Source organism: Portunus trituberculatus, chromosome 39 (genome assembly GCF_017591435.1).
Source record: "Portunus trituberculatus isolate SZX2019 chromosome 39, ASM1759143v1, whole genome shotgun sequence".
Taxonomy (NCBI): domain Eukaryota; kingdom Metazoa; phylum Arthropoda; class Malacostraca; order Decapoda; family Portunidae; genus Portunus; species Portunus trituberculatus.
In genome coordinates, this window is record NC_059293.1 from 2,438,936 (window position 1) to 2,464,823 (window position 25,888).

The 25,888-nt window shown below is 38.2% G+C and overlaps 1 protein-coding gene across 3 annotated transcripts in view; it reads left to right on the forward strand.

Annotated features, from left to right (window-relative positions):
• LOC123515445 (mitochondrial proton/calcium exchanger protein-like) overlaps window positions 1-23,662 on the forward strand; it is a 127,910-nt gene extending 104,248 nt beyond the window's left edge. For all 3 annotated transcript variants that reach the window (XM_045274010.1, XM_045274011.1, XM_045274012.1), the window contains exon 12: window positions 21,973-23,662. In XM_045274010.1, the coding sequence (XP_045129945.1) occupies window positions 21,973-22,423 (451 nt within the window). In that variant the 3' untranslated portion in view covers window positions 22,424-23,662. The remainder of the gene's footprint in view (window positions 1-21,972) is intronic.
• Window positions 23,663-25,888: the final 2,226 nt, after the last annotated feature.

Sequence of the window (25,888 nt, forward strand, 5' to 3'; positions counted from 1 at the left end):
GTTATACTTGTTATAATCGGTTCGCTTAACAAAGTATCGCTTAACGAAGTGTTTTTTAGGAACGTAACCCCTTCGTTAAACGGGGTTGCCTGTATATATATATATATATATATATATATATATATATATATATATATATATATATATATATATATATATATATATATATATATATATATATATATATATATATATATATATATATATATATATATACATATATATATATATATATATATATATATATATATATATATATATATATATATATATATATATATATATATACACACACACTTGGCAGCATATTAACACCGGTGTACCACTACTTTATGATGTCATATGAGTCATTGGAAGTTAGTGGAGACAAATTCTCTCACATTTCAAGATATACCAAAACAACATTTTATTTTTTACAATTTCAAGAAAGGATTATTTTGTTGCATAGTGAAATCTTATGGAATACCAAAAAATAAAGCAGAGATGAGATGAACCACAGATGAAGCGGGAGACTCGCTGCAACTTGGCCGCTTCTTCTTCTTGTGAGCCTTTTAGCCTGTGTGTTGTCTTTCCTCGTGAGTTTGTTCCTCCTCTTGCCTGCTATAATGGATATCATATCTTAGTATCCATATACGCTCATGCCACGAGCATAATCTTGACTCTGTGGCACTGAGTGACAGTGAATTATTAGTGAAATACCGCGGTATTTCATTAGTAATTCACTATCACTCAGTGCCACGGAGTCAAGGTTATCTTCGTGGCATGAGCGTATATGAATACTAAGATATGATATCCATTATAGCAGGCAAGAGAGGAGTGAAAACATAAACATCATGATGAAAGTAACACACAAGCAAAAGGGTCACAAGAAGAAGCAGAAGCGGCCGAGTGGCCGTGAGCCTCCTGCTTCATCCGTGGCTCATCTCTTCTCTGCTTTATTTTTTGGTATTCCATGTAAGATTTCACTTTATACATTAAAAAACAATCCTTTCTTGGGGCAAGGTTTGTAAAAAGCTAATAGAAATGTTGTTTTGTGAACATAAATGCATATAAGATAGTAACACCACCTCCAGAGGTGGTGTTCCCAACAACCTCAGAGCAACCTGAAAGCAACCTTGTCACTGTCCCTCCAAGCGTTCATGGATGCCATTTCGCTGCAAGAGGTTGCTCTGACGTTGTTAAAGAATCTTGGATCCAGCTCCAGGAGCGCTAGAGACAGAGGCGGGGAGCCAGACAATCTCAAGCTGCTGCGTCGTCCCTCCTCCGGCAAATTCAAACCCAGAAAATTCGCTAAAACTGATGTGGTTGTACGTTATGCGGATTTTTGGTCTAACTTTATATAGTATGTTAAACAAGAAATTCGTGAAACGAACGTTTGTTAAGCGGAGTATTACTGTACTGATGTACAGTATAGGCCCGAGCTGTAATTTTTGAATTTCTGATCAAAAATATAATTTCCCTTCTAATGTAAAAAAAAAAAAAAAAAAAAAAAAGTGTGTTACATACTTATAGGGTCGAGCTGTAACTTTTGAATTTCTGATAAAAAATATCATTTCTCTCCTAATGAAAAAAAAAAAAAAAAAAAAACATGTCTGTTACATACATTCTTCAGTAATCCAGTGTCCATCTGTATTGATATTTACACACACACACTCTCTCACACACACACACGAATTCTAGGAGACAGGATAAGGAAATGGTATATAAACGAGAAGGAAGAGAAAAAAGTGGAACAAGTTTAACTAAAAATGATAAAGGCAAAAGACTAAAAATGATATATACGAACATAAACGGGGTTTTATCAAGTAAATTAGATAGAATTAAGAGATTACATAAGGAAAGAAAATCCAGATATTGTATGCCTTGCTAAAACAAAACTAAATAAGGCAATCAAAATAGACTTGGACAATAGATATAATGTATGGAGAAGAGACAGAGTGGGTAAAGGAGGAGGAGGAGTCATGATTGTTAAGGAAAGAGATAGTGATAAATAAAATGGAATGTGGGGAAGGAAAAGCAGAAGTATCGTATATTAAGATGCATATTAATAAAAAAGAGATAACAATCATTGTAACATATGTGCCACCAAATACAAATTCATGGACCAATCAAGAATATAATGACATGATAGATTCAAGAATATAAAGACATGATAGATGACACAATAAGGAGTCTAATGAGAATCGTTAAAGAAAGGAGAAAAGTTATATTAGTAGGAGATTTCAACTGTAAAGAAGTGGACTGGGAAAATTATGAAAGTGGTATGGGGGAAGAAGCCTGGGGAGAAAGATTCCTGAACCTAATGATAGACAATATGATGGACCAGAGAGTAAAGGAATGCACAAGATTCAGAGGAACGACGAGCCAGGCGAGATTGGACCTAGTTTTTACAAGGGATATACAAATGAATGATGATATAAGATATAAGTGCCCATTGGGAAAGAGTGACCATGCAATATTAGAAATAGATATAGAAGAGGAAAGGAAGATAGAGACGATTCATACAAAGGAGACCGATTAAATTACAGAAAGGCTGATATTGAGAATCTCAAGAACTATTTTAAAAACGTAGACTGGGAGGAGATGGAAAACTCAGAGACAATGCAAGACAAATATAACTTATTTTTGGAAATATACAAAACAGGAGTCAGGAATATGTCCCAAAATATAGACCTAAAGAAGAAGGAAAGAAAGATTGGTTTAATGCAAGTGTGCAAGGCAAAGGAGAAAAGAGATGGAGCATGGAAAAGGTGGAGGAGAAATAGAATCCAGCAAATAAGGAAAACTTCAAAGCAGCAAGAAATGAATATGTTAAGGTGAGGAAGGAAGAGGAAAAGAACTTCGAAAAAGACATTGTCGAAAAATGTAAGGAGCAACCAAAATTGTTCTATAGATTCATAAATGGAAAAATTAGGCAAAAAGAAACAATAGAAAGGTTAAAAGGAGAGAACGGGATGGTGGAAGACCCAAAAGTATGGCAGAACTATTAAATAAAAAATTCAGGAGGTCTTTACTAAGGAATCGAAATTTGAGAGGCCACAGGGTAATAGAGAGACAATCTATATGAAAGAGATTAAAGTAACCAAGCTTGAAATAAAAGAGTTAATGAAGGAACTGGATGAAGAGAAGGCAATGGGACCGGATGAAGTCTCAGGCAGAATACTGAAAGAATGTAGGAAGAACTAGCAAGTCCTATATACAACATCATAAAATGCTCAATAGAAAATGGAACAGTACCAGTAGAATGGAAAAGAGCTGAGGTGGTTCCCATATATAAGAGCGGAAGGAAGGAAGAACCTTTAAATTACAGACCGGTATCACTAACTAGTGTAATATGCAAGATGTGTGAAAGAATAATAAAGAAACAATGGATCGAGTTCCTTGAAGACAACAAATTAATATCAAATAGCCAATTTGGTTTTAGAAAAGGACAGTCTTGTGTAACTAATTTATTGAGTTTCTATTCTAGAATAGTTGATAGAGTACAAGAGAGAGAGGGATGGGTTGACTGCATTTATTTGGATTTAAAAAAGGCGTTTGACAAAGTGCCACATGCAAGATTACTATGGAAGTTAGAGGAGAAGGGTGGCTTAAAAGGAAGCACATTGAGATGGATAGAAAATTATTTGAGGGAGAGAAATAAGGACAGTAGTTAAAGATATGAAGTCCAAGTGGAGAGCAGTAGAAAGCGGAGTGCCACAGGGTCAGTATTGGCACCAATACTTTTCCTCATTTATATTAACGACATGCCAGAAGGAGTGAACAGCTACATAAATCTGTTTGCGGACGATACGAAATTGTGCAGTTATGAAGCAAAAGGAGGATTGTGAAATACTGCAAGAAGACCTAAATAAGATCTGGGAATGGAGTAAGAAGTGGGAAATGGAATTCAATGTGAACAAAAGCCATGTCATGGAAATGGGAAAGAGTGAAAGACGACCTGTGGGAATCTATAAGATGGAAGATGGAGTAGAACTGGAAAAAGTTAAAAAGGAAAAGGACGTAGGAGTAACGATGGAAGAAAACAATCAACCAGTAAGCCATATCGATAGAATTTTTAGAAACATATAATTTGCTAAGGAATATTGGAGTAGCATTTCACTACATGGACAAGGAAATGATGAAGAAATTGATAAGTACTATAATAAGACCCAGATTGGAATATGCAGGAGTAGTGTGGACCCCTCATAAAAGAAACACATAAAGAAATTGAGAGGCTACAAAGAATAGCTACAAGAATGGTTCCAGAATTTGAAGGGATGACATATGAGGAGAGACTATGGATCTACCAACCTTGGAACAAAGAAGGGAGAGAGGAGACCTCATACAAGTTTATAAATTGATCAACGGAATGGACCAAGTGGATAATGAGAAACTGATCCTGAGAGAAGAATATGACATCCGAAGCACAAGATCGCATAGTAAAAAGCTGAGAAAAGGAAGATGTCTGAGAGATATTAAAAAATATAGTTTCTCACAGAGATGTATTGAGACGTGGAACAGTTTAGATGAAGAAGTAGTGTCTGCAACGAGTGTGCACACTTTTAAAGTAAGATTGGATAAGTGTAGATATGGAGACGGGGCCACACGAGCATAAAGCCCAGGCCCTGTAAAACTACAACTAGGTAAATACACAGTAGAATACACACACACACACACCATACATGAAGAAAAATGTGAAAAAGTTGGAAAGGGTACAGAGGCTGGCAACAAGCATGTTACAGTAAGTCCTCGTTTTACACTAGAAATGCGATCTTCAAAAAGCTATTGTAAACCAAACCCGTTTTAACATGTATTAGATAGGATTACGTTTCAGCTCAGTATGAAAGTCAATCGAAAAAAGTAAACAAACATCCATCTCAACCTTCAAGGTTTCAATAATAGACAAGGCCTTTTCTGAAATGAAGCTCAATGAGTGGGGCATGCTGGCGTGTTTGGCTGTCTATCCAAATTTTAAGAAAAGCAATTTTACATGCAGGCTTGAAGCATTAGCTGCTGCCTCCTTAACATGAAGCATTCCTCAAAACAGTTACAACTGTGGTAAATTCAGGGAAGGATAGCTGACGAGAGTCATGTTCTTTTCTCTTGACTACAATCAAGCTTGAACAAACTTTTCCTGGCTGAACCTTAAACTCTTCATCAAGATAAAATTGGTGGTGACATTTTGGACAGGAATTGGTCTTAAATGCAGAGAATAATGAAAGTAAATCACTGAGCACAGTCTCACTGTTATTCATCGTGGTGGCGTGAAAGTGACTGGTTTGTTGTTGGTCTGACTTGGTTGTAGTGCAGCGCCACAATCACAGGCGGCGGGAATTTCAAATATCGTAAAAGCAATTTTTTATCGTAAATTGAAAAAATGGTAGTAATTGTCAATTATCATATCTGCGAATTTATCGTATACTGAACTAGTGTAAAACGAGGACTTACTGTACCAGGATTCAAGGGAGCTGGGGCTGACCACATTAAAAGAGAGAACAAGGGGTGACATGATAACTATGTATAAATTGGTGAACAAGATTGACATATTGGACAGAGAATTGATAAAGGTGACCACAAGTAATCATCTCCGAGGACATGGAAAAAAATAGTAAGACATCTGTCTAGATGACGTGAGAAAATACAGTTTCCCGCATCGTAGTATTGATAAGTGGAATAAACTGAACAGTGATGTCGTTGACGCGGTGTGTGTCAATCAGATCAAAGAGAGATATGACAGGAGTAGACAAGGAGACAGGACACAGAGAGCTTAGCTCGGGCCCTGTAATACACAAATTGGTAAATAGGTAAATACACACACACACACACACACACACACACACACACACACACGCCCGGTAGCTCAGTGGTTAGAGCGCTGGCATAAAACCAGAGGACCGGGTTCGATTCCCCGGCCGGTGGAGATATTTGGGTGTCTCCCTTTCACGTAGAGTGTTCACCTAACAGTGAGTAGGTAAAGGATGTAAATCGAGTAGTTGTGACCTTGTTGTCCCGGTGTGTGGTGTGTGCCTGGTCTCAGTCCTATCCGAAGATCGGAAATAATGAGGTCTGAGCTCGTTGAGGGTAACGTCTGGCTGTCTCGTCAGAGACTGCAGCAGATCAAACAGTGAAACACACACACACACACACTCAAAATAGACTTGGATAATAGGTATAATGTATGGAGAAGAGACAGAGTGGGTAAAGGAGGAGGAGGAGTCATGATTATGTTAAGGAAAGAGATAGTGATAAATGAAATGGAATGTGGGGAAGGAAAAGCAGAAGTATTGTATATTAAAATGCATATTAATAAAAAAGAGATAACAATCATTGTAACATATGTGCCACCAAAAACAAATTCATGGACCAATCAAGAATATAAAGACATAATAGATGACACAATAAGGAGTCTAATGAGAATCGTTAAAGAAAGGAGAAAAGTGATATTAGTAGGAGATTTCAGCTGTAAAGAAAAAAGAAAAGGAGACCTGATACAAGTTTATAAATTGATCAACGGAATGGACCAAGTGGATAATGAGAAACTGATCCTGAGAGGAAGAATATGACATTCGAAGCACAGGATCGCATAGTAAAAAGCTGAGGAAGGGAAGATGTCAAAGATATAAAAAAAATAAATAAATAAAAAAAATAAAAATTCCCGCAAAGATGTGTTGAGACATGGAACAATTTGAGTGAAGAAGTGGCGTCAGCAATGAGTGTGCATAGTTTTAAAGAAAAATTGGATGAGCGTAACAGTCCAGGCTCTGTAAAACTGCAACTAGGTAAATACACACACACACACACACACACACACACACACACACACACACACACACACACACACACACACACACACACACACGGGACATCGTCGATGGCGGATGTGGTCGCTGAGCTCCAGAGCAATCATCTCTAATTCTACAGTTACCATTGCCTAAGAGTAACCAAGGTGGGAAAGGAGCTGGTAATGTTTGTCCCGTCTCCATATAGTCATGTTAACTGTTGATTAGCAAAATAATGTCCAGGGAAGGTGAATATAAACTGTAGCCTGCGTTTGAGCCATCAGCTGGTTTGTTTACATCTGCGCAACATGGCGGCCGTGAACTCGAAAGATGAATCAGACTTCACAGGATTTCAAGGAATAATGGAGAAGAGCGCTTATGTGAAGAAAATTCTGGAGTTGGAAGGTAAAATTGAAAACTGTTTGAAAAGTATGGGGCCTGGAAACGAGTTATGACAATGTAATGAAAGAGTGTGCCGATATGAAGAAGGAAAATGAAGCACTGAAAGAGGAAGTTAAGCTAATTAAAGTGAATTGCGAAAAATGTGGAGAATCTCTAGGAAAAGTGATGGAGAAGCAGGCTGAATGGAAAAAAAGTCAGGAAGTGGAAAGAAAGGAGGTAAATTACAAAGTTGCAAGTCTGGAAAAGGAAATCAAAGAGTCTGGGGAGAAAACTTTGGGCCTTGCTGAAATTATAGATCAACAGATCATAGAAGAGAAGATTGCTGAGAAAGTGGTGAAGGTTATTAAATCAAATGAGACATTGGTGAGGGAAACTGTAGACAAAAAGAGATGTGGTGATATTTGGTGTGGAGGAGGATAAGACACCGAGTAAAATGGAGAGAGAGAAAACATAAAAAGGTGATAAATAATATCATTAATGTGGTGCAGGAGGAGGAAAAGACCTAGTACAAGAAATAGAGGACTTCCATAGAATTGGAAAGTTCACAAGAGAAGGTATGAGGCCAATAAGAATCAAACTTAAGTCACAAAAGGATGTAGATGAATTGGTGGAGAAGTCATGGAGGCTAGCCCAGCAGGAAACAACAAGGAAGATTTGGTTGAGAAGAGATCTCGGTGAAAAGGAAAGAGAAATGTTAAATGAGTTGAGAAAGGAGGCTTTGAAAAAAATGAAGAGAGGACAGAAGAGGAGAAGAAAGAGTTTTTCTGGAGAATCTTGGATATGAGACTGAGGAAGTGGTTCATAACCCAGAAAAGTACAGCAAGAAAGGACTAAAGAAACTTACATATGAGCGAATGTAATGTATTCCAACATAAATGGAGTGATATCGGGATTTTAGAACTCAACGATTACTTGAGGGACAAGAACCCAGATATTGTGGGTCTTACTGAAACAAAACTGAGAGAGGAGAAGACCTGATGATGGTTGGAGAAGGAAATATAATGTTTGGAAAAGAAATAGAGTAGGTAAGATGGGAGGAGGAGTGATGTTGCTGGTTAAAAAGATATAAAGGTGGATCAAGTGAAAGAAGGTATGGGAAAGGCAGAAGTGCTAAAGATCAGAGCAGAAACTAATGAAGGAAAAAGAGGCACTACATAGTGGTGTACGTACCACCTAAGACAAATGCATGGTCAGTACAGGAATATGAAGAAATGATAAGTGATACAGGAACATGTCTGGAAGAAATGTTGGGTGGCTGTGAACGAACTATAATGATGGGAGATTTTAATTGTAAAGAGGTGTGTTGGGAGGACTGGTCAATGGAAGGATCAGAGACAACATGGGAAATACACTATTGACACTGGCAATGGAAAATGTGTTAACTCAGTGGGTCAAAGAAGATACTAGGTTTGGAGGAGAGGGAGCATCGTCAAGACTGGACTTGGTCTTTAGTACAGAGCCAATGGTCATTGAGGAGATGAGGGTGGAGTGCCCTTTAGCAAAGAGTGATCATGCAGTTTTGGAGTTCAAGGTGATAGATGAAGAGAAATCTAGAAGAAATGAAGAATATAAAGTGGGAAGATGGAATTATGCCAAGACAGATTTTGGAAACCTAAAGAAATTCTTTCAAGAGACAAATTGGATGAAATTCAAGAGTGCTAAGGAGCAAATGAAAAGTGGAAGGAATTTATAAAAATATACAAAGAAGGTGAGAAAAATTTGTACCAATAAGACAACATAGAGAAGTTGGAAAGCAGGACTGGTTTAACGATAGATGTGAAAAGGCTAGAACAAGAAAAGAGGATGCATGGAAGAGGTGGAGAAGGAAAAGACGGATTAAGCAGTGGGAAAGTTACAAAAGAGCAAGAAATGAATATGTGTTGATTAGAAGAGAAGAAAGAAAGAAACAAGAAAAGGATATAATTGATAAATGTAAAGACCAACCAAGGCTTTTTACAGACATGTGAACAACAACATCAAAAATAGAGAAAGTATTGAAAGTTTAGAAGTAAATGGAGTATGCAGTGAAGATCCCAGGAAATGGCAGAGGCTATGAATGGATGCTTTCGGAAGGTATTCACAAAGGAGACTGCTTTTGACAAACCACTGGTAATGGAACAGAAAGGGATTATGAAGGAGTTTCAAGTAACTGTGGAGGAGATCAAGAACATGATGGGGAGTTTAGAAGTGAGAAAAGCTGTGGGACCTGATGGGGTATCAGGATGGATTTTAAGAGAATGCAGGAGCAACTGGCAGAAAAAGTTTGTGAAGTAATTGATGCCTCATTAAGGGAAGGTGTAGTGCCCCAAGACTGGAAAAGAGCTAACATTGTCCCAATCTATAAATCAGGTAACAAGAGAGACCCATTGAACTATAGACCAGTGTCACTTACAAGTGTGGTAGCTAAGATGTGTGAGAGGGTGGTGAAGAATAGATGGACAGACTTCTTGGAGAAAAATGACATACTTTGTGAGTGTCAATTTGGTTTTAGAAAGGGCGTTCATGCACGACAAACCTGATATGTTACTATTCGAGGGTGATAGATGTAATACAGGAAAGAGATGGTTGGGCTGATGGAATATATCTGGATTTAAAAAAGGCCTTTGATAAGGTACCACACCAGAGACTGATCTGGAAACTTGAAATGGTAGGAGGAGTGCATGGCAGTTTACTAAAATGGATGGAAGACTTTTGGTAGGAAGAGAAATGAGAACAATAATTAAGGACAGACCATCAGAATGGGGATTGGTGGAGAGTGGAGTTCCACAGGGATCAGTGTTGGCACCAGTAATGTTCGCAGTCTACATAAATGACATGGTGGATGGGGTGTCCAGTTATGTGAGCCTATTTGCAGACGATGCAAAATTGTTAAGAAAAGTGAGATGTGACAAAGATTGCGAACTACTCCAGGAAGACTTGGACAGAATATGGAAATGGAGCTGTACATGGCAAATGGAGTTCAACACGACAAAATGCAAGAAAATAGAGTTTGGCAAGAGTGAAAGAAGAATCAGGAGTATGTACAAGATAGGAAATGAAGACATAAAACCAGTCATGAAGAAAAAGACCTTGGGGTGACAATTACCAATGACCTATCGCCAGAGAGACATATAAACAAAATAATTGGAGAAGTATTGAACTTATTGAGGAACATAAGAGTGGCGTTCAGATATCTAGATGAAGAAATGATGAAGAAAATAATTACTGCAATGATAAGACCGAGGCTTGAATATGCAACAATACAGTGGGCTCGAACTTAAAGAAACACATAAGGAAACTAGAGAAAGTACAGAGGGCTGCAACAAAATGGTGCCTGACTTAAGAGATTTGACTTATGAAGACAGACTGAAAAGAATGCAACTTCCAACCCTGGAAAACAGAAGAGAAAGGGGAGACCTGATAGCAATATACAGAGTGATGATTGGCATGGAAAAATGGATAGGGAAGATCTGTGTATGTGGAATGGAAGAATGTCGAGAGGGCATGGGAAAAACTAAAATGGCCACTTATAGGAGAGATGTGAAAAAATATAGCTTCCCTCATAGAAGGGTGGAAGCATGGAATAGTTTAGACGTGGAAGTGGTCAACGCAAGGAATATTCATGATTTTAAGAAAAAGCTGGACATTAATAGATATGGAGACGGGACAACACGAGCATAGCTCTTTTCCGTATGTTACAATTAGGTAAATACAATTAGGTAAACACACACACACACACACACACACACACACACACACACACACACACACACACACACTTTTAAAGTGAGATTGGATAAGTGCAGATATGGAGACGGGGCCACATGAGCGTAAAGAGGTGTAAAAACAACTAGGTAAATACACACAAACACAGAAAGTGTAGTATTAGAGTGACTCAAATGAGAGGGTCCAGGTTTGAGTCCCAGAAAGCTGAGGAAATGGGCAAGCCTCTTAATGTGTGGTGTTCACCTAGCAGTAAATAGGCACGGGATGTAATTAGAGGGTTATGCCTTGCTTTGTGTGGAGTGTGTTGTGGTCTCAGTCCTATGAAGATGGATGAGAAGTGATCCGTACTGCTGGGTGAAGAGATGGTGGTGAATGACACACACACACACACACACGTGGAGAGTGGAGTTCCACAGGGATCAGTGTTGGCACCAGTAATGTTCGCGGTCTACATAAATGACATGGTGGATGGGGTGTCCAGTTATGTGAGCCTATTTGCAGACGATGCAAAATTGTTAAGAAAAGTGAGATGTGACAAAGATTGCGAACTACTCCAGGAAGACTTGGACAGAATATGGAAATGGAGCTGTACATGGCAAATGGAGTTCAACACGACAAAATGCAAGAAATTAGAGTTTGGCAAGAGTGAAAGAAGAATCAGGAGTATGTACAAGATAGGAAATGAAGACATAAAACCAGTCATGAAGAAAAAGACCTTGGGGTGACAATTACCAATGACCTATCGCCAGAGAGACATATAAACAAAATAATTGGAGAAGTATTGAACTTATTGAGGAACATAAGAGTGGCGTCAGATATTTGAAGAAATGATGAAGAAAATAATTACTGCAATGATAAGACCGAGGCTTGAATATGCAACAATACAGTGGGCTGAACTTAAAGAAACACATAAGGAAACTAGAGAAAGTACAGAGGGCTGCAAAAAAAATGGTGCCTGACTTATGAAGACAGACTGAACAGAATGCAACTTCCGACCCTGGAAAACAGAAGAGAAAGGGGAGACCTGATAGCAATATACAGAGTGATGATTGGCATGGAAAAATGGATAGGGAAGATCTGTGTATGTGGAATGAAAGAATGTCGAGAGGGCATGGGAAAAACTAAAATGGCCACTTATAGGAGAGATGTGAAAAATATAGCTTCCTCATAGAAGGGTGGAAGCATGGAATAGTTTAGACGTGGAAGTGGTCAACGAAGGAATATTCATGATTTTAAGAAAAGCTGGACATTAGTAGATATGGAGACAGGACAACACGAGCATAGCTCTTTTCCGTATGTTACAATTAGGTAAATACAATTAGGTAACACACACACACACACACACACACACACAAAAATTTGTACCAATAAGACAACATAGAGAAGTTGGAAAGCAGGACTGGTTTAACGATAGATGTGAAAAGGCTAGAACAAGAAAAGAGGATGCATGGAAGAGGTGGAGAAGGAAAAGACGGATTAAGCAGTGGAAAGTTACAAAAGAGCAAGAAATGAATATGTGTTGATTAGAAGAGAAGAAAGAAAGAAACAAGAAAAGGATATAATTGATAAATGTAAAGACCAACCAAGGCTTTTTACAGACATGTGAACAACAACATCAAAAATAGAGAAAGTATTGAAAGTTTAGAAGTAAATGGAGTATGCAGTGAAGATCCCAGGAAATGGCAGAGGCTATGAATGGATGCTTTCGGAAGGTATTCACAAAGGAGACTGCTTTTGACAAACCACTGGTAATGGAACAGAAAGGGATTATGAAGGAGTTTCAAGTAACGGTGGAGGAGATCAAGAACATGATGGGGAGTTTAGAAGTGAGAAAGCTGTGGGACCTGATGGGGTATCAGGATGGATTTTAAGAGAATGCAGGAGCAATTGGCAGAAAAAGTTTGTGAAGTAATTGATGCCTCATTAAGGGAAGGTGTAGTGCCCCAAGACTGGAAAAGAGCTAACATTGTCCCAATCTATAAATCAGGTAACAAGAGAGACCCATTGAACTATAGACCAGTGTCACTTACAAGTGTGGTAGCTAAGATGTGTGAGAGGGTGGTGAAGAATAGATGGACAGACTTCTTGGAGAAAATGACATACTTTGTGAGTGTCAATTTGGTTTTAGGAAAGGGCGTTCATGCACGACAAACCTGATATGTTACTATTCGAGGGTGATAGATGTAATACAGGAAAGAGATGGTTGGGCTGATGGAATATATCTGGATTTAAAAAAGGCCTTTGATAAGGTACCACACCAGAGACTGATCTGGAAACTTGAAATGGTAGGAGGAGTGCATGGCAGTTTACTAAAATGGATGGAAGACTTTTGGTAGGAAGAGAAATGAGAACAATAATTAAGGACAGACCATCAGAATGGGGATTGGTGGAGAGTGGAGTTCCACAGGGATCAGTGTTGGCACCAGTAATGTTCGCAGTCTACATAAATGACATGGTGGATGGGGTGTCCAGTTATGTGAGCCTATTTGCAGACGATGCAAAATTGTTAAGAAAAGTGAGATGTGACAAAGATTGCGAACTACTCCAGGAAGACTTGGACAGAATATGGAAATGGAGCTGTACATGGCAAATGGAGTTCAACACGACAAAATGCAAGAAAATAGAGTTTGGCAAGAGTGAAAGAAGAATCAGGAGTATGTACAAGATAGGAAATGAAGACATAAAACCAGTCATGAAGAAAAGACCTTGGGGTGACAATTACCAATGACCTATCGCCAGAGAGACATATAAACAAAATAATTGGAGAAGTATTGAACTTATTGAGGAACATAAGAGTGGCGTCAGATATCTAGATGAAGAAATGATGAAGAAAATAATTACTGCAATGATAAGACCGAGGCTTGAATATGCAACAATACAGTGGGCTCCGAACTTAAAGAAACACATAAGGAAACTAGAGAAAGTACAGAGGGCTGCAACGAAAATGGTGCCTGACTTAAGAGATTTGACTTATGAAGACAGACTGAAAAGAATGCAACTTCCAACCCTGGAAAACAGAAGAGAAAGGGGAGACCTGATAGCAATATACAGAGTGATGATTGGCATGGAAAAATGGATAGGGAAGATCTGTGTATGTGGAATGGAAGAATGTCGAGAGGGCATGGGAAAAACTAAAATGGCCACTTATAGGAGAGATGTGAAAAATATAGCTTCCTCATAGAAGGGTGGAAGCATGGAATAGTTTAGACGTGGAAGTGGTCAACGCAAGGAATATTCATGATTTTAAGAAAAAGCTGGACATTAATAGATATGGAGACGGGACAACACGAGCATAGCTCTTTTCCCGTATGTTACAATTAGGTAAATACAATTAGGTAAATACACACACACTAAAGGATATAGATCTTCCATTGTAGAGTCACGAGTTCAGGTGGTTCTTTTAGCTTGCAAGGACAATACAATCTCATCAGCCTTCTTAATAGTCTGCTGACTTGAAAATAGTAGATGGAGTCAAGATGGTGGGGAGCAATGCTATAGTTTTCTCATCTCTCTCTTGTCTGTGAATAATATCCAGCTTACCTTCAAGAGTAAGAGATTTTCTGGTCTTCTTAGGAACGCTAGGCTACATTGTAGGGCGTTTTGGTGGTAAGTTGAGTGAGGGAAGACGATGCTGTTATGTTTTGAAAAGGGGAGTGAATGGTGCATGTCTTGTCCACGAGAGGCTTGATCTTGATCTTGATCTCAATTTTACAGGTGTCCCAGGATTTCTCCTGAGGCAGGCCTTAGTATCAGCAGCTCGTGGTGTATTCAAAAGCCTGTTGGCTTGCATGATACGGCGCGGCTTTCAAACTTGGAAAAAATTACCTGGATAAAACTTCGTTAAAGCGAGTTTGGGGTTCATTAAACAAGCAGATGGTAGTAAAATGAAACCTTCGTTGTAGTGAAATTTCGTTGTGTGAACTTTCGTTAAGTGGAGGTTACCTGTATTAGATCACATATAGCTAAGGAATGAATAACGAGAGATGTAACCAAGTAGCGCTCCCAGGTGTATGGCGGAACCAAAACATACGCAGAGTGATAACCAACGCTTTATAGAAACCCTATTGGTTTAAGGAAACTGACTGGTGACAACATGGAAAGGGATTTCTCGGGTTTCCAGGATGAACAAGGTAATATGAGAAGACTTATTAATGTAGAAAAAGAATTAAAATACATGAAGGATGTGATGTCCAGTCTCATGGATAAACAAGACCAACTGCAAACAGAAAACACAGACCTGAAATTGAGAAAAGCTTAATGTGAGGAGGTCATTGCAATAAACCAGGAATTGAAAGAGGAGATTCTGGAAATAAGGAAGCAAAATGACGATCTAAAAACCACATACCAAAATATGAAAGCTCTTTAAAGAGCTTGCAGGATAAAATGCAGGATGGGATTACAGACAGGGCAGAAAGTGGTCTAGGTGGTAACAAATTGGGCAGTGGCAGTGAGAAAGTGTTACAGTTGACTATGGTTAATACAATGACCAGTGGGTGGAGGAGTCAACAAGGCACGGGGGGGGGGAAGAAGAACCATCGTTGCTTGACCTAGTTTTCACAAAGAAACCAGAGTCCCCTCCAATCATACAATACCTTAGTCCAATGGGGAAAAGTGATCATGTGACATTAGAGATGCAAATGCAGGAGAAAGATGAGATAAGTAACAGAGGACTATAAAGGAGAGATTAAATTATGCAAGAGCAAGTTTTGAAAAATTAAGGAGTTATTTTGCTGATATTGAGTGGAGTAATATTATGTGCAGGAAGACTGTACAAGGGAAATAATGGAAAACAATGAAGGAGTAAAAAAGTTTGTTCCTGTGTATAGAGTTCAGAAAAAAAAATGCATGCATGGTACAATGCTAGATGCTTACAAGCAAAAAAGGCAAAGGATAAAGAGTGGAAGAAACTCTTAAAGCAGGGAAATTACTATAATAGTCAGCAGTACAAAGATACTATAAATGAATATATTAGAGTAAGGAGAGAGGAAGAAAGTAAGTTTGAGAAGGATATAGTGGATAAAAGCAAGGATGAACCCAAACTTTTCTACAAGTTTATAAACGACAAAATAAAGAATAAGAAAACAATTGAAAAAATAATTTAAAAAGGAAAGACATACCAAACAGAGAAAGAAATGTGTGAAATAATAAATGAAAGCTTCAAAACGATATTCACTGCCGAAGATAATTTCACAGAACCTAATAGGACATTGGATTGCCAAGGATTACAGGAGATTGCAGTGCACAAAGAGAATATTGGAAGATTACTGGATTGGAAGTCAGAAAAGCAATGGGGCCAGATGGTGTATCAGGCTGGGTGTTAAAAGAATGTAAAGAGCAATTACTAAATCCAATTTGGGAAATAATTAAAAGTTCAATAAATGAAGGGAAAGTTCCACCAGAGTGGAAGAGAGCCAACGTAATACTGATATTTAAAGGAGGAAATGCTACTGAAACACTAAACTACAAACCAGTGTCACTTACAAGTGTCTTCGGGAAGTTATGTGAAATAATTATCAAAGAAAAATGGGTTAAATTTCTAGAAGAGGAGCAAGTCATATCGAACAGACAATTTGGGTTCAGGACAGGGCGGTCATGTGTATCAAATTTATTAAGCCTCTACTCGAGTTATTGTAGGACTTGAAAACAAAGATAGAGATGGATGGGTAGATACAGTATAACTGGACATTAAAAAACCTTTTGATGAATTCCTGCACAGAAGACTTCTTTAGTTCCAGAGTACATAGGAGGACTGCGTGGAACCTTGCTGAAATGGACAAGAGATTATTTGAAGGATAGGGAAATGAGAACTGTAATCAGAGATACATAATCATCTTGGAATAAAGTAACAAGCGGAGTGCCACAAGGGTCAGTGTTAGCACCAATTATGTTTCAAGTTTATGTAAACAACATTCACATTGGGATAAACAGTTATATAAATTTATTTGCTGATGATGCAAAGTTGTTAAGAGTTATCAAAACCAGAGAAGACTGTCTGCTGTTGCAAGAAGTGGAACCTGCAGTTTAATGACAAGAAATGCCACATAATGGAACTAGGAAAGAGTAAGAGAAGACCAGTATGGAATTATTTAATGGGAGAGGAGCAAATAATGAAGAATTTCTTCCTCTTGGAATGATCATACAAGAAAATCTGAGCCCTTATAAACACATAAGCAAGATATTTGGACTATCATATAAGATGTTGACTAATATAAGATTGGCATTTCATTACATGGATAAAGATGTGATGAAAAAAATCATCACAAGCATGATATGCCCAAGGCTGGAATATGCAGTAGTGGTATGGTCTCCAAGCTCTAAAAAGGATATAAGAAAATTGGAAAGGATACAGAAGATTGCTACGAAGATGGTGCCGGAATTAAAGGACCTCATATATGAAGAACGACTGAAGGAAATGGGACTGCCAACCTTAGAAGATAGAAGGGAATGCGGGGACCTAATAACAATGTATAAGATAGTAAATGATATTGAAAAGATAGACAAAGAAGACTTGGTGCTGTTGGCAGAAGAACATGAAAAGAAGTTCAGGATGAGGCATTGTGTGAAGGATATTGGAAAATAGTTTTCCACACACAACAGTGGAAAAATGGAATGCATTGGATAATGGAATTGTTACAGCACATAGTGTGCATAACTTTAAAGAAAAACTAGATAAATGGAGATTTGGAGACAGGACACTATGAGCCCTGCACGAACCCTGTACAATACAACTAGGTAAATACACACACACACTGGGTGGATCGTCAGGATGGGAATGGCTGGGTGGACTGCATATATCTAGATTTCTAATGAAAGCATTTGACAAGGTCTCACACAAAAGGTTACTGTGGAAACTTGAACAAAATAGAGGACTAAAGAGAGAGGACTTCTGAAATAGATGGCTGACTTTCTAGAAGACAGAGAAATGAGAACAATTATAAGAGATAAAAAAATTGGCCTGGAAAGAGAGTCTAAAGTGGAGTTTTGCAGGGGTCAATATTAGCACTAATTATGTTTGTGGTATAGAGTGCTCGACAAGGAAGTACAAATGGTTAGCGAGAATAAGTGATGAGGAAAATGAATTAGTCATAAATCAATGAACAATAGCTCACTCCTTACATCTAATACTTTAATGGGTAGCCTTTTCGTGCAATGATCTCACAAAGATGGCTTGGAATGGAAGTGGCGTACTTGGCAAGCTGTGCAGGGGTTACACTAGCCCAGGATTGACGAATGGCTGCCTCGAGCTTGGGCACAGAGCTGGTATCTTTACCCTGCAGATCTCGTTTAATGTGGTTCCACAGGTTTTCAATTGCATTAATATCAGGACTGTTGCCTGGCCAGTCTGCTATGTAACGTATATGACAGTCTTTAAGCCACTGAGTAACACTACGAGCAGTGTGGGCTGGGGTGTGATCTTGCTGAAAGATGGTAGCACCTGAACTATTAAAAGAATCCTCCAGGTGGTCATTTAAGAGTTCATAATAAACATATTGGTTCACTTTTACATTTTTCAGTAGTGCAACAAGGATCCCAAGTCCCATTCCACTAAAACTTCCCCATACCATGAGAGAATCAGGGTATTTCAATGTTTGCTGAACGCACCAGGGGTCAAGAGTGTCGCTATCCACACGCCGATACACGTTTCCACCCCTATTGCCAGTCACAGTAAAGGTGGACTCATCACTCCAGAGAACATCCAGCCACTTGTCAGCATCCCACTAAGAGTGGAACCCCCTGAATGGAGAGTACTCCATTCAGGGGCGGATAAGGCCCTTGTACAGAGTTAGCAGTTGGAGGGATAAGATAAATTGGTGGAGATGCCACAGAATGGCAGAATGCCTAACTTCTTAGTAGCTGTTTTTAGGAAGAGATGAGATGTGAAGTTTCCAGTTCAGATTATGAGTTAAGGACAGACCAAGGATATTCAGTGTGAAAGAGGGAGACAGCTAAGTGTTATTGAAGAAGAGGGGATAGTTGTCTGGAAGGTTGTGTCAAGTTATTTTCTTTGCCTCAATCGGGAATCTTAGAAAGATCAGAGGTCATGCATTCTGTTGTGTTCCTGCATGATCTCTTGACTTCCTGAAGGGTTGGTCGTCTCGGAAAGGATGAGGAAAGATGTAGGGTGGTATCATCAGTATAGGAGTGGATAGTGCAAGAAGTTTGGTTAAGAAGGTCATTCATGAAAAACAGAGTGTGTGATAGGACAGAACCCTGAGGAATACCACTATTAATAGATTAATAGTATGGTCACAAAACAAAAAAGAACACATGAGGAAATTAGAGAGGATAGAGAGAGCAGTAACAAAGCTTCTTCCCCCAGGTTTCAGTGAAAGGTTATATGAAGAAAGGCTACAAATACTAGGTCTTACAGGGTTCAAGCAGGGCTCATTATGTGCTGTAACTACTTCATTTCTCAATGCATTCCATTTTTCCACTGTTCTATGTGGAAAATTATTTTCCAAAATCCTTCACACACTGCCTCTTCCTTATCTTCTTTGCGTGTCCTCTTGTCCTTCCAGCTTCTTCCGTCACCAGCACCAGGTCTTCCTTGTCTATCTTTTCAATGCCATTTACTATTTTATACATTGTTATTAGGCCTCCTTGTTCTCCTCTATTATGTAATGTTGGCAGTCCCATTTCCTTCAGCCTTTCTTCATATGTTAGGTCATTAAGTTCAGGCACCATCTTTGTAGCTATCTTCTGGATCCATACTAATCTTCTTACATCCTTTTTCAAGCTCAGTGACCAAATCACTGCAGCATATTCCAGCTTTGGACATAACATGCTTGTAAGAATTTTTTTTCATCATATCTTTGTCCAAGTACTGAAATGCCACCCTAATATTAGTCAACATTTTATATGATGATCCAAATATTTTACTTATGTCTTTCTCGGGGTCCAGATTTTCTTTTATAACCACTTCCAGATCTTCTCCATCTTTAGTCTTCATTATTTGTTCATCTCCCATCAGATAGTTCCATACTGGTCTTCATTTACTCTTTCCTTTTTTTTATGTCCAGGTATACCATGTCCATCCATCCATCTCTGCTCTCCAGTCCTTTTATTACTTATTAGTAGAAAGTTAATAAGTTTGACACACATGACTGTTCTGTCCTGAACCCAGATTGTCTGTTAAATATAACTTTATTCTTCTTCCAGATATTTAACCCATTTTTCCTCGTTAACAATTTCACATAACTTCCCCACAACACTTGTAAGTGACACTGGTATATAATTTGATGGCCCAGTTGACTTTCCTCCTTTGATATTGGGATTATATTGGCTCTCTTTCATTCTAGTGGTACTCTCTCTCTTTTCTTTTAGTGAAGTTGTAACCATTTCCCAAATTGGATCTAATATCTGAGCTTTACATTCCTTTAGTGCCCAGCCTGATACACCATCCAGCCCCATTGCTCTTCTGACATCCAAATTTTTTACTCATCTTCCAATATCTTCTTTGTGCACTATGATTTCCTGCAATCCTCGGCAATGCAATGTCTTTTAGTTCTGGAAATTCTTCATTCTTCAATGAACACAGTTTTGAAGCTCTCATTCATTATTTCACACATTTCCTTTGCTGTTTGGTATGTATTCTCTCCTTTAATTATTTTTTCCTATTGTTTCCTTATTCTTTATCTTACTATTTATATATTTGTTGAAAACTTGGGTTCATCTTCACTTTTCCTCACCACATCTTTGTCAGTTTCTTTTTTTTCCTCTCTCCTTTCTCTAATATATTAATTTTCACATCCTTTTACTGCTGTTTGTTGTTTTCACATCTCTGCTTCTTGAGTTTCTTCCAAGCTTTATCTTTATCCCTTTTAGCTTCTATACATCTGTCATTGTACCAGGCATGTAAACTTTTCTTTAATGTCAAGAAAAGTACGTATTTCTTCACTCCTTCGTTATATTTCTGTAGGAATATTTATTATTTCCCCTGTACTGTCCTTCCATTCTCATAATGTTCCTTCATTGTATTTCACCAAAGAATTTTCCTAACTTTTCAAAATCTGCTCTTACATAATTTGATTTCTTTTTTGTAATATTCTCTGTATCTTATCACATCGTCACATCCTCTTCCTGCATTTCCAATACTAATGTTACATGGTCACTTCTTCCCATTGGACTAAGGTATTGGATGCTGGGAGGGGGCTGTAGCTTTTTTGTGAATACTAGGTCAAGCAACGATAGTTCTTCTTCCCCTCTGTACCGTGTTGATTCTTTCACCCACTGATCCAGTGCATTCACCATAGTCAACTGTAACATCTCCTTGCTCCAGGATCCAGCATTATCCATTACTTCCATCTCTTTCTAGTTTACTCTTACAATTAAAGTCTCCTACTAATTGTATTTTTCCATCTCTGCTTATCATATTATCTAAGCACTTAATCACCTTTCCTTGCTTTTCCTTATGTTCCGCAGTTTTCCATGTACAGTGGAGACTCGATACTCGAATGTCTAAATAGTCAAACTTTTCAATACTTGAATGCAAAATTTTGATTTAATACTCAAAAAAATACCTTAAAGTCAAGTGCTCACACACATGGTTGTAAGCAAAGACTCCCTGGCCTCTCCCTCTCCTCCCTCAGCCAGTTGTGCTGCCATGGTCATCTGTTATTAACATTCTTGTGCTTTCTGTTTGTAGTTTTTCATTTATAAACTTAATTAACACCAAAGGCTTATTAGTGGTGAAAGTATCTGGTAATCAAATGGCCGCACATTTGGCCATATATACAAAACTCTGTCCTCTCCCTTCTCGCATTCCTCCACAGAGTCTGACAAAATAGTTTAATAAAGTTTGCTTTTGCCTTTTGATTAATGATGGGTAAGAAGTACATTTCATGTTTAGTAGTACTAGTGTTGGTATTTCTGAGCTTTGTGGGGGGTTGTGTCCAGGATTCTCAGATGAAGAATACTGTATTGCACTGTTAAAATTATTTCCGACAATTTAAAGAATGCATACTGAAATTCATTGCTATACCAACAATTGAATGCTTATTGCTGCTGGAAGCAGTGATAACACTGTATAGGCACAACAATATGTTCACATTTGTTTCTTATTGGGACCCAACATCCATATAAATAATGTCTTTTATACTTTCAGGGCAGAACTTGTCAGCCTGCAGGACTTGTCGCAGCATCTGAACTACATCTGCCATGCGTCTGACACCTCAAAAGTTGCCCTCATCCATGATGTGTTGGCCAAGATGGACTTTGACAAGGATGGTGCAGTGGAAGTGGAACACGTATTACATGTTTTGAACCTTATGATAGACGAGCAAGTCGGTGTGACGCCAAAACTGTTTGAGGAAGTTGTTGAGATGTTGGCAAAGGAGGACCAGTTGGAGTCTGCCCAGGTGATCCAGCATGCTCTCAACACCACCATAACTGATGCTCAGAACAAACACTCCCAGGCAGATACAACCTTTGATATTCCTGAGAGCAGTTCAAGTAACAAGACTCCACGTGCCACAAGTGAACAGTGCGACAAAAATGCATCAGTGGAAGGAAGTGAAAACACAGAGACAGAAAAGCAAGCAAAGCGCAGTCAATGATATAAGGATATGGACTGATTACTATAGAGCTTGTAAAATATATCATCCTGGTGTTTTAGAATATAGGAATGAGATATATATGTATATAAATATATGTTGTTATTATGCTCCTGTAGAAATTATTTTTGAGAACATTTACGTTTGTTACAAGTGTTGAATGATTTGTAAAAAGGAAAAAAACCTTGTGGAACTCTTATACTATATAGATAGTTAAGTGAAATTATACAGTAACAAGATCACATTAAGTATTTTGTTGTACTCTGATGGTCAGTAACTGAATATACAAAGTAATGCATTTGGCAATTTATAGTTATTACAACGGAATGACAAACTATGTGATGCAACTGTATACTGAAACTTTCTTTCTTATGGCTAACTCCATTGTTAGTTTTACTTTGACACAAGATCTATTAATTTATTTTTCAATAGGGAACAATGCTAGCTAGAAGTAACATACATGAGGCTCTACAGACAAGTGGTATAAGACTATAGGAGACGATCCTGTTCACAAGTAGCAGCTTTGACTCTTTCTTACCTCACATGTTGACAAAGATTCTCACTCTTCCAAGGCTTCACTGGAAAGAGAAAGACAAGTTTTAAATTTACGATGTAACAAGTGTGAGTATTGCTTATGCCACCTTCCAGTAGGTCTAAATGCTATATACTCCACCACAGCAAGTCTGGCACAGTAATGCTGCCACCTGAGGACACAAACACTGTCATCACATATACTGTTGGTGGGCAATGTTCTCACCCAGTGATTGGCCAAGTACATATTCACATTTTTCTTTTCAAATATGTGGCAACTCATTATATACTATTCCATCCAAAACCATTCAGTTATCTATTATGTGCATAACAATGTGTTCAAGTATAATCTGATGTCTTTTCAGTAAAACAAGTAAAATGTAAGGACAGTTTGCCACACATTCAAATGTTGCTCAATCAACATGAGTGTATTACCCAGCAGCAGTGTTACCCTGTTTACCTTCAGGTGGTGTAATTAATGTGCAACTTGAGGCTTGGTGTGATGAGTATAGAATGTTTGGTAAACTACACCAGTTTACCACAAATCACCACAGCCAAAAGGTTCAGGTTTAGAAGTGCATTTGCTGCATAAAGTGATCCTATTCCTAACCACACCACATTGTCACATGCATTATGTGAGGGAAAAACTTTCATTTCCATTAAAAATTTTCTCAAGACATTAAATTTAAAAATATATCAACTACTACTTAATCTCTGTTGTTTGAATGAAATACTGTTCATGGAAAACAAGCAGAAGAGTAAGCAAATGCTCATTCCTTTGATGAAATTGTATGATTAAATGTAATGCTGCTGCCTGATTCCTGAAATATAAATAATCTATTTATATGTTTACCAGCAGATAGCTTGGAATGAACAGAGAACCATACACACATGTAACAAGGAAAATAAGAGCTGAAATAGGGAGGAGACAATGTAATGCAGAGAGGGTGTCTGAGGATCATGCATGGGACAAAGCAAGAAATTTGTAAGTATGAAGAACTGACAGGAGAACAAACAACTGAGTAAGCAAAGCAAAGTTGTGATGATGATCAGACATACATAGAGAGAAAGGAAAAGTATTGCAAAACATTGCTGGAAAACTAAGCTTAAAGAAGCCAAGAGTATGTAGATGGAAAGGGTGAAGAGAACAGCAGGTGTGTCAAGCAGAGAGGAATGGTAGTGCATGATTTGATTGGCAGTTTTGAAGGCATAAATAGAGAAGTTAACTGAAGGACCACTGTGGGAGATTTACCTGTCTAATCCATTCTAGTGATTATACAGATAAGGGAAGAGGATAATGTTATAACCGGAAATGTGGATGTATGCGTCTACATACCTTCAGACAACAACTATGCTGAGAGACAGGCAAGGCAAGGCATATAAATCCAACACCTTAAGCATTCCATCACATCTTAGCCTCAAGGGGAAAGAGGACCAACCTTCACCTACCACTCCTGCCTGAGGGTATCACACAGCAAATTCTCTACATATCAGACTTGGCAGCAACACTAATGCAGGAAAATCAGGTCTCCAACAGTAGCCCTCTTCTGCACCCATGTATATTTTCTTTTCCAACAACTGAACACAACGCAAGGCAGTATCTGCAAATGTAAAAAATCATACAAATACACACACACACACACACACACACACACACACCCTGGAACAAAGAAGAGAGAGAGGAGATCTGATACAAGTTTATAAATTGATCAACGGAATCGACCAAGTGGATAATGAGAAACTGATCATGAGAGAAGAATATGACATTCGAAGCACAAGATCGCATAGTAAAAAGCTGAAAAAAGGAAGATGTCTGAGAGATGTTAAAAAATATAGTTTCCCGCAAAGATGTATTGAGACGTGGAAGAGTTTAAATGAAGAAGTAGTGTCTGCAACGAGTGTGCATACTTTTAAAGTAAGATTGGATAAGTGTAGATATGGAGACAGGGCCACACGAGCATAAAGCCCAGGCCCTGTAAAACTACAACTAGGTAAATACACACATTACACACATATCTTCTCCCTCAAACCTTAAGACTAGACCCACAACCAGACTCTGTCTCCCCTAAATTTCAATGCTACTTGAGGTTCTGCATATCAGTATTGCACAACACTGCTTCAACTCACTGAGTCCCAGCCAAGGCATTCACTGTTCTGTATCAATGCTGTTGTTTGTCTTTTGAAATATATTCCGGTAATTTTTGCTTGTATAACTAACTGCATAGTAACTATTAACTCGGTTCCTAGTTACTACATTTTCTGTTATATGCATAGTAAATATAACTTGGTTACATAACTATATTCTCAATTGTCATTCCTGTTATTGCATGTAAATGTGGTGTATTCAAAACCATGTAGAAATATGTAAACAACCTGATCAGTGAATGTCATTACTTGTTCCCTTGCCTTTAAAACTGCTTCACTAACCAAAGCATTAATTGAAAACATGATCAAACCTTTTTTTTTGTCTGTATTACAATTTAAATAATTCACTGCTATTCTACAGATGTAGAATTTTCGACACACTCATATATTTTACCAGTCTTGAGTTGATATGAGTCTTGATTCTCTACACAAATGTATTTAAATAGTCAGTCTGATGCTTAATGTTTACATGCCAGCCAGTTCACTTTCTTCACAAACTGTCAAGAGAATATACAGTAGATTGCTTCTCTTACTCAAAACAGATCTCCAAAAACATATGCTAAAAATGACTCCATTCATGGTTCCCCATCTCTCACTGTGTTGTACCAGGCTGATACGCCCATAAGGGGAGGTTGCAATGGTGCATGAAGCAACATTCATGCCAATGAAAGTAAATGCCCATTTATGAGTGATTTGGAAATAAATTTCTCTCTAGTCCTGAATGACTTTGGCCGTATATCCTTGAGATGTCAATTTTACAACCATGAATACGATGGCGCTTCATGCTGAAGA